Consider the following 18708-nt stretch of genomic DNA (forward strand, 5'->3'; position numbering starts at 1 on the left):
TACTTTAATTAGTTCTCAGTGTTTTGTACTGTCTCTGGAGAGATACCTGCTTACCTTCCTCCCCTGAGGCCTGGTCTCTACAGGACCTATCTGAGGTGGGTGAGGGGATAGTTGTATCCCCAGGGCTCAGTGCAACATCCAAACCAGTGTGACAGTTTCCTGTATGAGCCAGGAAAGCTTAAAATTGTGTCAGGGCTTAGGCTGAAACTGTGTAGCTGTTTGATACTGTTTAATGTTTCTAACTTCCTTGGGTTCATTTAAGTGTTTAGGTACTGGTTGGTTGCTTGGTTGTTTTTTGTGTTTGGGGTTTTTTTGGGTGGGGTTTGTTTTGTTTTGTTGTTTTGTTTGTTTGTTTTTGTTTTGTTTTGTTTTGTTTTTGTTGCAACACAAGTAACAGATGCAATCTCTCATTTCCGACTTTGGCCTAAAAGCTCCCGTTGCCCAGGAGGTTTCGAAGCTCACCCCTTTTACTTGTTTGTTAAATTTTCATTTTATTCAGCTTATCTCTGCACACACCTGGTTCCTTACACTCATCTCAGAAATAAACCGAGTCACACAAATTCCACACCTCACGTTACACCTCTCCCAACAAAATGCAACCTCTCGGTCACACGGGTCTCCCTTGAAAGGAAAGAGCGATTTGCAGCAGTTCTTTGCCCAGCTCCTCGTGCCTCCCCCCGGCGCTGAACTCCGCAGAGAGCTCCCTGAAGGTGATGCAGACGCGGCGGTGCTCGATGTGCCTGCGGTGGATGCCGTGCTTCCACTTGTACCGGGCATCCCCGTGCAGCACCACCAGCGACCTCTGGGGCAAGAGGATGGCCACACTCACTTCCTTCCCCGGAACCAGCCTCGGGGACAAAAAGCAATTGGTTCCCTCTTCTCCTGAACTTCTGCACGCTGATGTCTGCGTGAAAGGTGCAGGGGGACTTAATTCCCCCTTGCTGGAAATGGGAAATAATTGGATGGGGTCCTCTGAATCGCAGGACATGGAGAGCACAGTTTTTGAGAGCAGGTTCAGGCTGACCAGGCGCTCCCCCCAGAGCCACCAGTCATCAAAGTGGGGGTCGATGGCAGAGCCTCTCTCTGGTCTGTAGTCCAGGTTACACTGTTCCACAGGTAGGAAACCACTGAGCACAGCACAGGCCTTCATCTGTGCCACAATCTTCCTGCTGAAACTGGGCAAGCCAGTAAAGCTGCCAGCTTTCAGCCTTTGTTTCTTGAAGTTCACTTTGGGTCCATAGTCCTGTTGGAAAAGAAGAGGGAGGAAAAAAGCTAGTGTAAAGGGAAAATCTAGGACAAGTCTTTCTGGAGAGGCTGTTCCTGCAGAGTTCTGTTCTCATCTCTTCCAGTGACCTGGTTGCCAGGTTGCAAAAGGACTCAGTGAATCTACATTAATCTCTCTGGATTTATAAAGTAAAATCAAATCTGAACACCCACTTTCCCTTGGAGATTGTGTGAACTTCAATGCTGGAACACACACCATCAAATACTGTTTGTTGTAACTATCATGTATTTTTGCAAGAAGCTGATTTTAATTACAGGTAATTCTTGCCATTGATTTCAGGAAAAGCTTTCAAAGGAAACACTTAATGGAATGTCTCAATATATTGGGTTTTAACTGAAAACAGCTTTCCTTTTCCAAAGGGATCTAAGATCAGATGTGTTTCTAAAGTCCAACCTGTTTCTTTCGGCCAGACTGTGATGGTTTCCAGTCATCTCGATCCATCAGTTCCACTACCTCACACTCTTCATCTTCACTAATGAACTCCTCCACCAGGAACACCCCTGGAAAGGGAAATGCCCAGCCAGCAAATTCCGAGTGCTCATTTCCTTTAGCTAGGCCTGTTGCTGGACAGTAAGTGAAATTATCTTCTCCCTGTGGAAATATCAATGGAAAGGAAAAAAAAGCAATAATAACATATTTCCTTTATTTACCCCTGCAACCTTGGTATTGCAGCATGAAAACTGTACAGTATTCTTGCAGACATGAGAAATGTTACAGCTGCTTTTGGGGAACAACTATTCCCTGCTCTTTTATTTTCCAGCTGCAGCACCACTGTGCTGCCTGCTTGAAGCCACTTGTCTTTCCTATAGATGTCTTTATCCTGGAAAGGCAGGGAAGAACCGATGATCCCCAGGGCCACGGGTATAAAGAGATTAACGGCGGGTATTGCTGCAGAGATATGGTTTGTCACAGCAATAAACGTTGAAGGAGGAAAGCTGATGAAAATCGCGCAGGCCACAAGGCTAAGCTGTAACAAATGAATGTGACTGTAACACGTGAGGCTCAGGTGAGCTGCGACTCGGCTTCCGAGCGTTATTGAGGCGAACAATTCACAATTCGCGGCGGGGGTGGCGGCCGGGGGGGCTCCGCCTTGTCCCCGCTGTGTGACCCCCGCGGCCCCGGGCTCCCGGCCCCGCTCCGGCCGCGGGGCTCCGGCAGCCGCCCCGCCCCGAGGGGCCCCGGCCGGCGCCCCCCGCCGCCCCCCGGCTCCTCCCGCCGCCCCGCCCCGCCGCCCGCCCCCTCCCCGGTACCTGCGGGGGCGGAGCGGCCGGCGCGGGCCCCTCGCAGAGCAGGCAGGAGCGGATCCCCTTGCAGCCGCAGCCCGGCCCTCCGCCGCCGCCCGCCGCCTGCATCCCGCCGGCTGCGCCGAGGATACAGCCCCCCCCCTCCCCGCTCCCGCTCCTCCTCCCGCCCTTCCTTCCTCCCCGGCTCCTCTTCCTCCTCCCCGGCCGCTTCCAGGTGAGGGCAGCGGGGCTGGGCGCAGGCCGCACGGCCGGGCAGCGGGGGTGGAGGGGGAGGTGCGGGCGGACTCGCGCTCCCAGCAGCCCCCGCGGCGCGCCCGGGCCCCGCGCCGCTGTTTGGCGCCGCGGGGGACGCTGGGAGTTGTAGGCGCGGCGCGCGCCCCGCGGGGGCGCCTCAGGCCGTGGCCGGCGCCGGTCCCCCGCGGTGCTCGGTGTCCGGAGGCGGCGGTGACGGGCGAGGCCTCGGGCCGGGGCCGCACCTGCCCCGCCCGGCCCGGTCCGGCCCTGCCCACGGGCGGAGCCGCGGCCTGCGCCCTCAGCCGGTGGTACCCCGCGGGCCGGAGGCCTCCGCGGCGTGTGCGGACCGCCCGCCGTCCGTGGCCTTGTCACCGCCGGGACATCGCGCGTATCGCGTCCCGGGGCAGCGCCAGCCGTGCCAGGCGCGCTGGGCCGGGCGGTGCAGGGCAGCTCCAAGCAGACACCTTCAGGTCAGGAGGATGCCCGGCTGTGGGGCTCCATCCCCAGAGCTGCGGTGGGGCAGGAAGGGTCGGTTCCCAGTGAAAGATCCCCGGGGCTCAGCAGCCCCCGGGAGAACCGAATGTTCCCTCTGCAGCATCACCCGCGATGCTGTGGGGATGGGACATGCCATGTGTGGCCTTCCCTGCAGCTCCCGCAGTGCCACAGCCGTGTCTGGGGTGTCAGTGTGCCAGAGAGAGGCCAGTGGCAGCATCCACAGTCACTGGTGTCACGTTTTTATTATAGGCACCGGATCCGGGGGTGTTTGGTTGGAGCGGCCTGGCCCTGTGGTTTGGCTCGCAGCGAGAGCTCTGTCGATTGAAGGATCAAATCCCAAACAGCTGCTTTTCAGACTGGTTTTCAGTTCAGCTCTTTGTGCTTGGGTACAATATTTCAGTGTATACAATATTGCTGTGCCCCGTTGCTCATCACACAATGCTGCAGGTGCTGTAGGTTTGTGGGGCTGCTGAAAGCAAAGCCAAGGACAGCTCAGTGCCCCGTGTGCTCCTCACGATGTGCTGGAGTGGCATTTAGGCAGAGTTGATCTAACACGGAAAGACAGGAGCGAGCCTGGCCTTGGAGCTCTGTTCTCTTTTATTTCCCTCTCTTGGAATCTGTGTCAGGAAGAGTGGGAAGCCCTGAACCAGTCAATTCACGGAGCTCTTTTGGCCCTGTCAGCATTGTTATTCCAAATATCAGCCTCTGTGTGTGTGTGTACTGAAACATCAGTTAATCACCAACAAGACAAAGAATGCTGTTGATTTTTTTTTTCTTTCATGAGGAAACAATGTCCTTGATTGGTGTGTGTTTAAATTTCTGCTGATTAATTCAGTTTTCCAAGATTTTTGGGAATTTAGAAGTCGTCAGCCAAGAGTCTGTCCAGCTGGTCAGGCCAGTGAGCACAGTGTCACTCTCTTGGGAGAAAAATATTCACAGCAGGTGTATTGACTCTTACTGCTGCTTTTTGTTTGAAAGAGGGTTGGAATTCCTGGAGCAGAGCCCAGGAGAGGCACGAACAGGTACCGGTCTGTGATGCTGTCTTGGTCCTGAGTGCCATCAGTCACGGACAGCTTTCACCTGCAGCAAGTCTGTCACTCCAACAGCCACAGGATGTATCCCTGTTGTTTTGGAGATGGATTGGATCAGTGTGCTGGGAGCCTGTGCCCAATCTAATAATAATCTCTACCATGTTCATTTCAACCAAGTAAAAAAAGTGACTTCCTTCACAGCAGCAAAATCAGTAGATACCCTCATAAATTTTTTTCCCTCCCTTGGAGCTGTTGAAAGCGTTTCCTCTTATTCCCATTTGTTTTATCAGGAAGGTAACCAGAAGACATCCTACAGCTGACTGTTTAGTGATTCCAGCAGAGAGGTGGAGATTAAAAATGTCAAAAATTACTACAGAACTTCTTTTGGAGAGAGCAGTTCCAAGATCCACGAGGCTCCGAAAGATCGAGACGCTGAAGTAAGTGCAGATACGGAAAATTCCAGATGAATTCAACCTGGCAATGTCTTTTTGTCTGTGTGTCTTTCTTCCCCTAAACATTCTCTGCTTAAAAAAAGAGAGTTTCAAAGCACAGAGCTCAGGGGTCATTCCAGTGCAGGATCAGTGAGCAGTGGTGGCACTGCATTCACTAAAGAGGTTATTGGCAGATGTCACCTTTTTTTGCCATTTCTGTTGTATATTTGCTGCCATTCTTTCTGTGAAACTGCTCAAGGCTGGATCCTGATTTCCTAACCCCAAGGTGTCATCCCTACCCCCAAAGCTCTTGCATCTTTGCTAGCAACTGCTTAATCTGAATAAGAGAATCTTCCACCATGGGTTTCAGAGGGTTTTTTAAGTATTTTTGGCATTATTTCCCTTTCATTTTCCTCTCCCTCCATCGTGTTCCATCTCTTCTAAATCCAGTTATCCTACTACATCGAACATTGCAGAGGGAGACAATAAACTCTGAATCACTTAAAAACCACTAAAAACAGTTTTGTCACTCAGCTCCTTAACAGAGGACATTGCAAATATGTGTCTTTCCAAATGTTTAACACAGTGGACTTCTGCTGTTCCAGAGCTGGCCAATCCAAATGGCTCAGCTGGCCAATTTCTGGCTGACGCTTTTGTTGTTTTTGTTGCTGATGTCAGGGGGTTTGGGTTTCACATGTACTCTTTAAAGTTATTTCTTTCAGTTTGCCTTGTGCTAAAGCAATTATTTTTAGTGAGAAACTCACATGTTTCTCTGAGGAGTATCAGCAGCAGTAATCTGGGTAACAGGGTGGTGGGGAGATGTTTGAAGCTGTGGATTTTTGGAGCGTGGCTTTCTCCATGCTGCTTCATACTGTGATGTTGATGGGTTGTATTTCAGAAAGTCTGTTTGGGGAACACCATTGAGTTTTTTTCCCAAAAGGACACCACAGTCACAGCTCTGCAGCCAGCTGGATTGTCCTCAACATTTCTCACCAGCTCTGACTGGCTGGTTACACTTCTGAGATGGCAAGTGAAGGAGAAAGGATCTTGCTTTCTGGATTTATTTGTCTCATTTATTCACACTTCATTAATATCCAGAAGCCTATTGTTTTTAAGTAGTCATTAGAGACAGAGATTCTGTTTGTTAAAGGAGCTCAAGCTTGTGCCCTCAAGAGGTGTTGGCAGTCAGGACTGGAATCTCCCTTTGGAGCTCAGCTAAATGATCTAACCAAATATAAATGACCCTGCTTATAATACGCAGTTTTCATTTTCTTACAAAGAAGGGATATTTCTTTTCCCCTCATCAATATTGTACCACTTCCTCTTCCAGGACAGAGATCTTCTGTTTTGGTGACAGTTGTGGGATTTTGTTAGGTGAATTTCTACAGTTACCTTTGGAAGTTTTTGCAGCAAATCTCGCTGTAAAAGGAATGGAAAAATCACTTTTTTTGTCAAGTTAGTTCTTTGAAAACAGCCAAATTATTTAGGGACACACTCTGGACTTGGCCTGAACTGTGAAGTAATGAATGTAGTACATTCTATGGACAGGATACACTGCAGGTGTAGTGTCTTGAATTGCCACAGCTTGTCTTGTTGAATCAACATTGCACAGGAATAAAATACCAAGCCTTTTAGAGGCGTAGTAATTTTTTCTATAAAATAAGAACTTTTCTGGTGCTTTACTGCTCCCAGCCAGCTCAGTTACCCCTAGGAGAATATCTGAATTGCAGGTTAATTGTACCTTGGCAGACCTGAGTCTCTTGATGGTGGCTGTCAGCTCAGACACATCAGCTATCCTGCAGTGTACTCACAATCCAGAATGCTGCCACCAGAAAAAGGCAGGTTTGGTCAGTTGTACCCTCAGAGTTGTCCTGGACTGAGGTCCCACCAGATGGGACTGTCTATGGTATGAAATCAGCGTCTGTTCTTCCAGTGAGCTGCAGATAGTTCATGGGGTTTGGCTTTTTGTTGTTGCTGTTTTCAGCCTGTCCAAGCTGCAGTTGAAGACTGGAGATTTAGACCCGCGCTTGTTTTCCCGCCTGAGGCACCTGCAGAAACTTGATCTCTCCGATAATTTACTGGACAAATTTCCCAACAGCCTAACCCTCCCCGATCTGCGTGTCCTGAACTGCAACAATAACAAGCTGGAAGATGTAACTGCTCTGAAACAGTTCCCTCTGCTCGAGGAGCTGACCTATGAGAACAATGTGTACTTGACAGTGAGTTACCCCCCTCCTTCCATTAAACAGAGAGGCAAACAAGCAGCACTTGTGCAAACTTCTTATATATTGTTCTTGGGCAGCAAGTGCTAGGGCATTTGAGAAAGCATCCAGCCTTTGTGTGATATTTAACCACTTTGTGCCACTATTTCTCAATCTGCAGAAGTGACTTGCCCTAAACCACTCAGATATTGAAATCTGTGTCTTGAACTCCTGATTCTCTAGGCCAAAGCCCTGTCTTAGGTGGCTTATCAGGTACAGTACCTTATGCTCATGCTAGTGTAAAATACAGTAATGACTGTGTAGAGGTGTCCTTATGGAAACATAGAATCACAGAATGGTTTGGATTGGAAGGGACCTTAATGCTCATCTTGTTCCACCCCCTACCATGGGCAAGGACACCTTCCATTAGACCAGGTTGCTCAGAATCCCATCCAATCTGGTCTTAAACACTCCCAGAGATGGGACAGCTACAGCTTCTCTGGGAAACCTGTGCCAGTGCATCACCACCCTCACAGTAAAGAGTTTTTTTCCTAATACCTAATGCTAGTTTTATTTCCTAATATCTGTGTTAGTTTTAGTGCCCTCTAGAAAAGCAGACCAGGTCCTCAGATGAGGGTTTAAACTTGGTGATTAGTCTGGTTTAGGTTTTCACTTCTCCAGGAGGATCTGTTGACTGTACAAGTCAAACATCCAAAACTGATTTTACTTGTGCTGTAAACTGGCATCAGCCACTCACCATCCCCACGTGCTTATTTGCTGTTGCACACTGGCAGTGTGTGTGTGGCTCTAGGGTGAACTGTCTGAATTAAAATGCATCTGACCCAAGGAATTCCTGCTGGAATTCCTTGGCTGGAGACAGGACAGGCCTTCCCCTGTGTGAGAGTTCAGGGATATGAACAGAGCTCCCAGCCTTGCACTCAGGCCCAGCAGATGAGCACTTACACAGCCCCCGCCTTGTGCTGGATGTTGGCACTGCCTGAGGGCTGGGCAGCTCTGTCTGGAGTTTAAGATCCCAACTCATAGAGAACATTAATTCACACCTAAAATGTGAGATTCAAGTTGAAAATCCTGAGATTTTATGAAATGGCTTTTCCTTACCAAATACATCATTCTCATATAGGCCATATTTTAATCTAGGACTGAATGTAAAGCAAGTACCACATGTACAAGTTTTATAGCCTCAGTGTTTTCTCTTTCCAGCTCAATGATGACTATAAAGTAATGTTTCTTTTGCAAAACCTTCGTCTGCTCAATGGCAAGGACATAACCAAACTGGCCAACCACGTGAGGCGTGTCAACAGCCGTAAGCTCACCAGCAAGGTAAGGTGTGGGATATTTCCTTAACCTCTAAACGCCTCAGAAATAACTAAATCCTGTGCTCAGACAGAGCTGCAAACAAGCGATATCTGTGGTATGATCTGAGCCCAGCCTGCAGAATGGGCCACCCAGGAAATGTGTTACTGCTGCTTTCTCTGGTCACTGCTGGCATCTGCTCTACCTGTTCTGTGCAGCCAATTTGCCTTTGGTTTAAGTAGCAGGAGCAGGGCCAACCAGGTCTGTGTCTGATCCTGTAGTTTTTCAGGTCACTCTGATCATTCAGGAAGGGGAGAAGCCTGGTGCTGCCAGAACAGCTGTAAACACCTCCCCATCTAATTTAAGTTACTGTCCAGGCCCCAGGAATGGAGAGCACAAAACCAAGCTCAGGATAATCTTGCTTTTTCCAGCACACACTGTGAACAAGGATTTGTTCTTTCTTCTTCAGCTGTGAATATTTAGAACTCTATTTTCACTCATTTTTTCTACACAATTTAGCTCCAGACAGATTGGCCCCACAAGGCATCGTTGTGATCTTGAGCAAAATTACTGTTCAATTATGAAAAAGGTTTGGTTGGCTGGTTGTTTTTGTATATTACTGCTCTTACCATTTGTATTCTAGTTAATTGATCTTCTTAATTCCATCTGTGTAACAGTGGGGAGAAAATCAAATACTGAAAACTGGGATCAGTTGTGCTGAGTGTTGTCTGTGTAAAACCTGTGAACCTCAAAGGGTCTCTGTGAGGGCTGCCCAGTCTCCTGTCCCGGACTACTGATCATGGTTAGCTGTTTAATGAGACACCAAACTCTCCCCTGTGCTGTTCTTTTGGTGGTGTCTGTGCCCTGAAGCCTTTCCCTGATGTTATTTGCACCTGCCTGCCCAGTTCTTAGTCCTGTGTCTTAATGTAAAAATGTCTGTTGGGACCAAATGCTGATGGATGTGTTACTGCCCACCAGAAACTCCGATGGGAAACTGTTGGCAGGTGAGCATCCTGTAGGTGAGCAGCCTTTTGGAGTCCAGGTATCTCTCTAAATGGGTCCATGCTGACAGTGTCTGCTTAAGCACACTCACTCCAGCTTGGTACAGAGGAACTGACTTTCTCATTAGCTGAAGTGGTCCTTTGAACATGAATAAATGAATTAAAGTGGTGCCATGACGTAGGGTGCAGTATTCGGGGCTGGCCACTTCTTAAATGCTTTCACAGGTTCTCTTGTGCTTTTCTGTTGAATAAACTCAGTCTTTCTGCCTAGGTTACTGCTCACTGGGAAAAATTCTTCCGTGACCAGCTCCCTGAGAAATACACACCTGAGCAGGTGAAGTCCATCAAGAAAAAGTTCCTGAAGTCAGTACAGACCAATGTGGTGCATGGGCCCAGCTCACTCAGCGAGTTCACCCGCTGGCGGGTAGGTCACATCCCACTCACCCTCCTGTTCTCCAGGCAAGGACCCTGCTCCTGCTTCTGCATGGACTGGTTTAAAACACTGCAGGGATTTGGGTGCTCTTGCTGACAAGTGGTATCACTTTTTCTCTTTCTTCACTGCTTTGTTAAGCAGTTAGAGAAGCACCAGGACTAAACATGCACCAAGTTGAAATGACTGTCATTAAACATTGTTTTTTAATTCATAAGCAATAATGGTACTTGTACTAGTTAATCAGACTGCAGTATCCTTAATACTTAATTATTTGCAAATTAGTTTAATGGCAACCTTTACTCTTGATGAAAGAGAAAAGATAATGACAGATAAAGATAGTTGCTCCTAGCGGGGAAAGACACCATCTAGTTTGTAATGTTTGTTTTATTTCTGTGTTCATACACACAATTGAGACTTCCATCTCTCCTTTGTCTTGTTTTATTGCTGTGCTGTTGTTTCCACAGCTGTGTACTCTGAATGCCCATGACAAAGTGAAGTTATTGGGTCATGTAATGTCAGCTGGGGACTTCTCCACCACTTGTGAAATTCACACAGAATAGTGGGAGTAGACATTAAAAACTCAGCAAAGCAGCTCTTTGTGCCATGACACATCAGAGCTTGTCATGATGTCGCTTTTTTGTCTTCTTTTTTCTTTTTTAACATATCCACATGTTTGCTTCTCAGGTGAAAATGATTGCAGAAGAGTTTCTGGCATACTCACTAGGTCTGGAGTTAAACTCTGATTCTGAACCAGAGGAAAAGACGGATGAAAATGAGGAAGAAAGCACAGAAAGCCCCAGGGAAGCTGCAGAAGACATGGCTCAGGTAGGTGATTTTTCCAGTTACATTAGCAATGTTCTTTCTGTTTCCTGGGAATTCAGCAGCTCTTGTCAGTTCACATTTATGACCCTTTGGTAACCACAGGGGCAGTCTCAGGCTCCAGCCTGTATCCAACAGCTCAAGCTTCTTCTTTACAGCCTGACTGAAGTTTTCCCAGAAATGTGAAGGTCGAGTTCCTCCCTCAGAGAGTTTCCATTCTCATAGGGGACAAAAAACATTTCATGAGTGCAGTCCTATTCAGTCCACCTCTCCTCTAGGCAGGGGTATTTTAATTGGAGACCTGGGCTGATGCCTGGCCAGACTCTGCTGGTGTTTGCCTGCTTGGAAATGGCTGCAGACTGCACCCCTGTGGTCCATAGGCCAGATTTCTTTTTCCACATCGTATGTAAATTGCAAATAACTGAGACGGGAAGGGAGCTGAAAAGGAGGCTGGCTGCATGGTTTTCATTAGCTTCTGCCTCTAGGAACCCTGCAGTTCTGGGCTGTCTGATTGCTGGAACCAGTCTGTAACTGTGGGAGGGTACTTGCATTTGAATAATTAATATCTTTGACTTACAAATTATCTGCACATCTCGGGGAAGCTAAAAACCTTCTGCAGAACCTGACAACATGACAACATACCTTATAGGTCACAGTAACACCCAGCAAGAGGAAAAGAAATCATTCAAAATCAAGCCCTGGAAACAAGAGGTCCAAGACCCAGGCAAACACCAAGGAGGAGGCTGCAGTTAATCCCAAAAAATCCAGTCATGTGGAGGATGACCCAGCTCCTGATAAACCAAGAACATCAAACCAACCAGCCAAGGAGGCAACAACCCCTGAGCAGGGAGCTGGAGGGACACAGAAGAATGGAGAGCAGTTTCCCAAGGGGCAAAGCAACAGAAGATCCAGCCAGATGACAGGGGAACAGAAAAGCCAGGAGCAGGACAACGGCGTGGTTGCCTTGACCCCCGTGAAGAATTCCAAGTGCAAGGTATGTCCATCAGCCCCCCTGGGACTGGCTTTGGGCCTCTTGGTTTATAATGGGAGGAGCTGCCTTCAGGTTTCTTCAGAGCTCTGCTCAGCTTGGAGCTCATAGTTGGCCAAATATATTGTGAGTTTTGGTTTGGTTTTTGTTTTGTCATTGTTTTAAATCTCTCAGAGGCATCAAGGGAGAGAAGGGACCCCCCAGGAGACCCCAGTGGATCCCCTCTGGGGGATGGATGGACCAGCACTCCGAGGTGGTACACTGGAAGCCTGTGCTTAAAAATGGGACTGGCAAGCCTTGCTCTCAGCTCAAACCAGTGGCTGCATGGGGAAAGGTGTTTCCCCCTCAGCTCAGGCCAGTGGGGATCTAAAGGTTTTTTCACGTTTCTCTGCTGTAGGAAATGGGGTTCACTGCTTGGGTCTTCTGGGCACATCTTTGCTAAACAGTTCCCTGCTGCTTTAGGAGTCTTGAGCATTGTGGCACCTCAGTCTCTCCTGTTCTCTGTAGCACAGAAGGGCTGAAAAATACTTGAGTTTAACTCAGATTGCTGTGTTCAGTAGAGGGTTCTGTCAAGGCAATCACAGGCAGACCGTGTCAGGGGAATGAATTTTCTAAATGTGGATGGTTTATTGTAGGAGGATGTCAGTGCAGAGCCATTGCATTTTCTTCAGTGTCACAGTAAAGGCAACAGCCGCGAGGATTTTAAAACGCAGCTCTGGTCCTGTGTCTTCGAGCCAGTGCTAGACTCTGGAGCCAGGAAAGGTGAGCTCTTAAAGAGGTTTGCAGGATTCCCAGAACCACCTGGCTCTGGAATCCCAGCGGACTCCATGCCTTAGACCCCTGCTCCTTCAAGCTGTAGTCTCCATTGTCAGGAAGAGACTTGCTTACTTATTTCTCCTTTGACTTTGAAAACAGGAGACTGGGAGAGCACCAGGCAGTGATAAGCTGCAGTCTTCGTGTGTTAAACCTGAACCTGGGAACTTCTCACTCATTATTTTCCTCTTTCAGATCCCATTGTGAGCTCCTCCAGAACCGTGGCAACCTGTGGAGGGGAATCTGTCTGTCTGATTGATTGTGAGACAGGGACGGTGCTGAAAAAGTATAAAGTGGCTACAGAGGTGGGTGGCAAGTGGGAAGGGGAAGCATTGAATGGGAATACCACAACCTGCAATAATTACACACATGCATAATGCATATTACAATGAGGTCTGAAAGTGTTAGTGTGGACAGATGTTAAGGTGATGATAGATAATGAACATTTCTTGCTTATCGTTTTAGCCTGGTTTGGGTTTATTTTTTTATTAGTGTAGGAGATTAGCCTGTCTGTCCTCAAACAAGTGTGTCTGGCTGCTGAGCCTGCTTGACAGCACAGGAGAGTAAACATCCTCTTTCTGTAGTTTATGCTCTTCTGAGAGCTGTTTTGAGTTCTGATGCTCCGTCTTAAATAGTCGTGTCATTTCACCTGAGTAGCACTTGTGACTGTTGTCTTTTCTCTGAGCTAACAGCCACCGCCCTGCTGGCTGCTCTCTGTCACCTCACTCCTGTTTCCTTTCCGTCCCAGGAGTTCTTCAGCGTTGCATGGACAACCCTCACGATGGTGATCAGCGACAGCCGCAAGAAAGCTCACAACATCCTGGCAGCTGCAGGGAGGAGAGGGATTGTCAAACTGATCCACGTGGCAGCCGACTTCTGCTACGGAGAGATAAAGGCTCACAAAAAGCCCATTGCTACTGTCTGCTTCAGCCCAACCCAAGAGACCCACCTCTTCAGTAAGTCTGCTTCAGAATCCCTGCTTTTAATTCTGCTGTGGAAAAGTCAGGGCTTCCTTAACAAGGGGGATTGTCACCAGGGCAGGTAGGGACACAGGAACAAAAGGCACGGACAGGAGAGAACATTGTTACTCTCCTGTGGCAGCAATCTCCAGCAGGAACAGCTTGTTTCAGCCAGAGCCTGACTCTTCAGCTGAGGTGCAGCAGCTCCTGTTTCTCCCTTGGTGGCTCTCAGGGTGGTTGTCACACACACATTAGCCACAAACAAGCCCAGTCGTGGATCTGTTCCACAGGGATGAGTAAGAAGAATGGCAGAGCAGGCAGCTGGGAGCCAGGCAGTGGCAGGGCTCTCCTCCAGCACAGCAGCCTATTATGGGCTGTTGGGTTTCATTTTATCCAACAATGTGCTTAATTGATTTTGATTTTTTTTAATGTGAGTTCTCTGCCTCATCAGAGATTTCTGTTCGGGTCCTGATGTCAAGCAGAGTTTTGCCACACACAGTAGGGCCCACAGAGGCTGTGGCTCATGGACTGGTAATGAACCGTCATGTTACAAATTGTAACTGCATTGTCAGGCTGTACAGTGAGCTGGTTACAGAGCCATTCAGGCCACACCTGCACCCCACAGCACATTGTTTCTCTTGCCTAAAATTACCCACATCCTGGAGTGGTTAGAGCGCTACATGGACCATTAAAAGTGCAATTTTTTTAAGAGTAGGAGGTATTTTTCAAGAAGCAGCTTAGGAGTGCCAAAAGCAGGGGCAGAGGAAAGGAGAAGGAGGGTGGTGGAAGGAATATGGAGGTTGATAGCACAGCCACATAATGGTGTGGACAGCAGGACTTGTTATATTTCATAGAAAAATTCAGAGTAATTAGGGGAGATTCTTTGCATCCTTTTTGGGGAGGGGACACCAACAAATTCTGAGTTTGTGAGGGCTGCCATCTGATGAGGGTCCAGGTTACTCAGAGTAATCTATTAGAACTGTTTCTGCTTCCAGTGTATCAGCTTGGTGACATGTTTCTCACCCTTTGTCAGTGCCTAACTTTCCCAATGGGAGCTGTTGTGGATGTGAACACAGTAAGCCATGGATATGTGGAATGAAGTGGTGTCTGCCTGACAGTAGAGGCTGGAGCTCATCTTTTAGATTCCACTAGAAGCCCTGACCAGAAACGAGCTCAGAGGGCCACTAAATACCTTGTGAAGCCACAACTCAGTCATGGATAGCAGGAAACAAGCTTTGTTGTATCTGCCCCTGTTAGAGCACAGGATAAGAACACAAAAGTACTGAGTGCATGTGTGACAAAGTCTGGGAAGTGCCGGGCCAGGAGCCTTGGGGGCTGCTGCTGTGCCATAATGAGCTCTCTGGAGCCTTAGAGGGTGACTGTGACTCAGGCAGAATTTCCAGCTAGCACAAGAAGAGCCAGATGAGCAGCAGTGTCACTCCCTGCTTCTCTTCTGTGTCCCACAGCTGCATCCTATGACAAGCGAATTGCACTCTGGGATATTGGGATTCCAGACTGTGACTACAATTTCAAAGCAAGGTAAAGGTTCAAAAACCAGATGTGGCCAGTCCAAGAGCCTGTAACTATCACAGCACCACTTAACTGCTTGTTCTCTGCTCTTTTTTAGCCAGCTGCTGGTGCTGGAAACAGCCTCCATTCCCCTACGGATTGCCCTGGTCCCCACCTGCCCGGAGCAGTACCTGCTGGCAGGCTGTGAAAATGGCTGTTTTGCCTGGAACATAAAACTGGATAAGGGACAAAAAAGCAGGTGAGAATCACAAGCTGGGGGTATCCATTTGCTTTCCATAACAAGAAAGGATAGTCCTAGCAAAGGCCTGATTTCTGAGGAGGTCTTGAGAAAAAGCAGCACGTCCTACCAAACTTAAATCATCCTCCCCTTCCCAGAGTGGCTAAAAAAAAATAGGAACATGATGTTCAAGGACTGTTCAGAGCTTGTGTTAAAGCTGCAGTCTGCAGGTGTTGCAGGCTGCTTTGCAGCAAGGCTGGCAGGAGTGTAATCCAATACCCCAAAACTCAAGGGTGTGTCATCTCCAGGTAGTGTAACGGAGTGTAAATTTTTGGATCAATTTCCAGTCCCACAGTGAGGCCTCCACTGCTCCTGGTACGTGAGATAACCCAGGAAACTGGCACCCTGTGGGAGCTCAGGACAAAATTACGAGGAGGAAGCAAGTAAAGTCATGCCCTGCTGACAAGTATCCTGATGCCTGCAAAAGAGATGGAGTGAAACAGCAATCTCTTGAGCAAACAGGCTTCTGCTGTATTAATAAACCCAGGTGACCTAAAGTGTAAATTCAAGTGGGAATTCACCTGAGCTTGGCAAAGAGACTCACTAACATACAAATTTCCTTCTGGGCTCTGCAGCTAGGTGCCCTTTAACTGCTGGCTGTTCAGGACTTGGCTCATTTCACCCTTCCCTCTGCTCTAGGCCTTTTGAAGCAATATTCCAGTTTCCTGATGAGGAAAGCGTGACAACATCTCACAGGGTTGATGGTTTGGCTTTTCTCAATGATGATGTGGTTGGTGAGTATAAACACAACAGCACAATCCCAAAAAAACAGTGGGGCACTTCAGCATGTGCAGGGTGCAGCCAGCATGACAAGCAGAGGGGCTGAAAGGGATGTGACAGCCTCTTGAGCTTTGGGGGGGCTGCACAGGATGGAGTTGCCTCCCAGAGTCACTTGTCTTTCCCAGAAATGTGGCCTAGAGTGCAAAAAAAAGGACTGGAAATCAGCTGGACACATCCCTGAGGGCACACTTGGCCAAGCAGTGCCAATATGAGAGGAGGGTTCCTTTCTGCTCAAGGGCTGGTGGCAACAGTCTCTTTATTCAGGGGAACTGGGAGTTTCACATCAAAGGTCGACCCTTTCTGTATAGCTTATGCTTGTTCTGCAGCTCAGCAACATAAGCATAGCATTGAAAATCTCTCTGCAACCTCCAACTATCCTGAAGTAAGGTAAACCAGGTGGAAACAGTTGCTGCTGGATCAGATCCCATGGCTTGAAATCCATATTCTGGATGGACCACCTCTGTCTCCATGCACTTTTCTTCCCAGCAGCTGCCACAGCCTCTCCCTTCCTTTCTTCCCTAGTTTCCAAGAGCTCCAAACCAGGATGCATTTACTTGTGGAGCTGGAGCAGGTCTTTTGATGCCAAGGGAAAAGGATGCCAGCGGACAATGTCTGCAGTGATTCTGGCTGAGCTGGAGTGGTCCACAACAGACATGTCCTACCTGACACTCAGCACCTGCCCAGGTAGGAGCACTCATTTCCTGGGTAATGCTTTGCCTTTGATCCATGGGAGCAGGCTGGAGCTGGAGGCAGGTCTGGATTTATTTCAGAGCCCAGCAGAGAGCTCTGCTCTCCCCTCTGCAGCTCTGCAGTGCAGCTCCAGCACTGCGCAGCCTCAGCCCAGTACCAGCTGGCTGGAAATAACACCAGGGATAAATAATTACAGCTGCACCATCTGCCTGACAAGGGGGGACAGTCGAGGCTGGGGGGTCTTTCTTGCACAGGTTTTCAAAGCATAGAGCTCAGGGCTGGGCCCTGTGGAGCCACTGAGTGCATCTGTGGGCAGGGATGTCACACACTGGCCGCTGGGTTTGGAGACTGACAAGGAACAAACAAACCTGATCTGGTCAGCACTTCCCAAAACCAGTCTAAAAGAATTCAGGAGAAATCCCAAAGCATTTAGCACTAGCTTTTCTACACTAAAGACAGCTGGTTTATCTTCAGATGAATTCTTTCAGAGCAAGGTAGATTGGTATTTTTGTGCCAGGAAGGGAATTTTGCTGAAATACAGCACCCTGCATTGGGATCCTGCAGCTCTCCTGGAGCTCTGCTTTACAGCACAACAGACTCCCAGCCCCACAGTCTTTGCCCAGCTTTTTCTTCTGCTCTCACAGCAAGAGAGTACGTGTTCTGTGGGGATGAGAAGGGCAGTGTGTGGATGTACAACCTCTCCAGCCACAGCCCAGCCTGGGGCTCTGCCAAGGGGAAGCGCTCGGAGCGGAGGATCTCTCCCACACAGGTATGACTGAGGTGCTCTCTGCGCCTCCCTTCCACCCCGGGGCAGCTGATCCCAGTCTCCTGAGCAGCCTTAGCCCAGAACATGCCTCGTGTTTCCACACCCTTCCCTCACTAACAAGTAAAAGCAGCTCCAGAGTGTGGCCAAGGCCATTCACTGGGGACAGGAACGAGAAGCCGCAGAGCAAATTTGTCACCCCCTGCAGCTCTTCCTAAAAGAGCCCTAAAAAATGGTGGTTAAACTGAGGAGCACAAAAGCACAGGTGTGCAGGCACCACATGCCCCCGGGAGGGAAGCCAGAGTGAACATTCCCTGGCAGGAAAGGGCTCACTCACCCTTTTTCTGCCCAATATTTCCCTCTAGAGACAGTTTGGGCAGTTCCCTTGCCTGTCCCTCTGAAAGGACAATCACAAACAGTCCAAGGCTCTCACCCACTGCTCTGGAACTACATTAGACAGAGGTATGAAGTGACCCAGGGTTCTGTTATTTCCTGAATGGGAAGTAATTCAGGTTCCATTACAACGTGAAAGGGTTCTTCAGGTATTGGAAGAGGCTGCCATCCCTGGGGGTGACGCTCTGCTCTGCTCTGGGTGACAAGGTGCTGCTCAGTCACAGGTTGGACTCGATGCTCTGGGAGGTCTTTTCCAACCTCCACAATTCTGTGATCCCTCAGGTTTTTTGGAAGTGCATTGCCAAGCCACCAATCAGTTCCACTGGGACTGAGATAAAAGTTTGTTCTCACAAGCCCCTGTGCACTAAACCCCGGCCCTTCAGGAGTATCACACAGCTCACCAGCCCCTCAGGAGAAGGAAGAGCCTCTCCCTCAGGCTTCCCATGTCCCCTTCTGCTCTCCCCGCAGATCCTCAAGTGGCCAGAGCTGCGGGTGAACGGGGAGCAGCCCCCTGAAATCCTGGTGAACAACGTGGTGGCAGACCCTGCCTTCACCTACCTGGTTGTGCTGACCAGTGTGAACATCACAGCAATCTGGAAGAAGTCATAGTCCCCTGTGCCACAGCTCCACCCCCCTGCTTTCACCTCGTGCAGTATTAGTGACTGTTACCATGTGCCCATGAACGTTTTCTAGACCAGCTTTATGTGCAAGATGAAGAAAAAAAAAAACAAAACAAAACAACAAGGTAAAAGTTTGTTAAACTCATCAGTTCATTGTAAACATCTGGTTTCTTTTAACTGTAAGTTTTCACAATTTGTGCATTTGTTTTATAGAAATGACACTTAATAAAAACAAAATACCAGTTCAGTTGGCAGTGCCTGGAGTTTTTGGCAGGAGAAGCAGAGAATTCATCTGCAGCTGTCACTGAGCAGCTTCTCATGCTCGAATTGTACCCACAACACCCTCCCCAACAGCCCGGGACAAATATTTGCCTTTAGGCTCCAATTAGAAAACTAAAAATCACTTT

At 48.6% G+C, this 18708-nt stretch overlaps 2 protein-coding genes across 4 annotated transcripts; one reads left to right on the forward strand and one right to left on the reverse strand.

Moving 5' to 3' along the window:
* Window positions 1-2637, reverse strand: ALKBH4 (alkB homolog 4, lysine demethylase). Its single transcript, XM_066201635.1, has 3 exons — window positions 2536-2637; window positions 1679-1876; window positions 1-1243 (listed from the first exon to the last, which is right to left on the reverse strand). The coding sequence occupies exons 1-3, from the start codon at window positions 2635-2637 to the stop codon at window positions 608-610; spliced, it is 936 nt and encodes a 311-aa protein (XP_066057732.1). The 3' UTR covers window positions 1-607.
* Window positions 2248-18548, forward strand: LRWD1 (leucine rich repeats and WD repeat domain containing 1). Of its 3 annotated transcripts, none has more exons than XM_066201626.1 (16): window positions 2248-2291; window positions 4580-4726; window positions 6705-6939; window positions 8143-8262; window positions 9508-9660; window positions 10354-10494; window positions 11138-11482; window positions 12112-12238; window positions 12485-12594; window positions 13038-13245; window positions 14715-14787; window positions 14876-15016; window positions 15695-15789; window positions 16358-16519; window positions 17170-17294; window positions 18150-18548. In XM_066201626.1, exons 2-16 carry the CDS (start codon window positions 4647-4649, stop codon window positions 18288-18290), a joined length of 2256 nt encoding a protein of 751 aa, XP_066057723.1. In that variant the 5' UTR covers window positions 2248-2291; window positions 4580-4646; the 3' UTR covers window positions 18291-18548. The 3 variants fall into 3 exon arrangements, with proteins under 3 accessions (XP_066057723.1, XP_066057724.1, XP_066057725.1); XM_066201627.1 differs by lacking the exon at window positions 2248-2291 and adding an exon at window positions 2657-2743; XM_066201628.1 differs by lacking the exons at window positions 2248-2291; window positions 4580-4726; window positions 6705-6939 and adding an exon at window positions 7077-7194.
* The last annotated feature ends 160 nt before the right edge of the window (window positions 18549-18708 follow it).

This window comes from Chamaea fasciata, unplaced genomic scaffold, assembly GCF_029207755.1.
Source record: "Chamaea fasciata isolate MVZ Bird 193981 ecotype frontalis unplaced genomic scaffold, bChaFas1.0.hap1 SCAF_21, whole genome shotgun sequence".
NCBI classification, from domain to species: domain Eukaryota; kingdom Metazoa; phylum Chordata; class Aves; order Passeriformes; family Sylviidae; genus Chamaea; species Chamaea fasciata.

Coding starts and splice junctions, on each gene's coding strand:
- ALKBH4 (XM_066201635.1), bottom strand. CDS start 2,637: ATGCAGGCGGCGGGCGGCGGCGGAGGGCCGGGCTGCGGCTGCAAGGGG. Junction 1,877..2,535: donor CGGCCGCTCCGCCCCCGCAG/GTACCGGGGAGG, acceptor ATATTTCCACAG/GGAGAAGATAATTTCACTTA. Junction 1,244..1,678: donor AGTCTGGCCGAAAGAAACAG/GTTGGACTTTAG, acceptor CTTTTCCAACAG/GACTATGGACCCAAAGTGAA.
- LRWD1 (XM_066201626.1), top strand. CDS start 4,647: ATGTCAAAAATTACTACAGAACTTCTTTTGGAGAGAGCAGTTCCAAGA. Junction 13,246..14,714: donor CCAAGAGACCCACCTCTTCA/GTAAGTCTGCTT, acceptor TGTGTCCCACAG/CTGCATCCTATGACAAGCGA. Junction 16,520..17,169: donor GACACTCAGCACCTGCCCAG/GTAGGAGCACTC, acceptor CTGCTCTCACAG/CAAGAGAGTACGTGTTCTGT.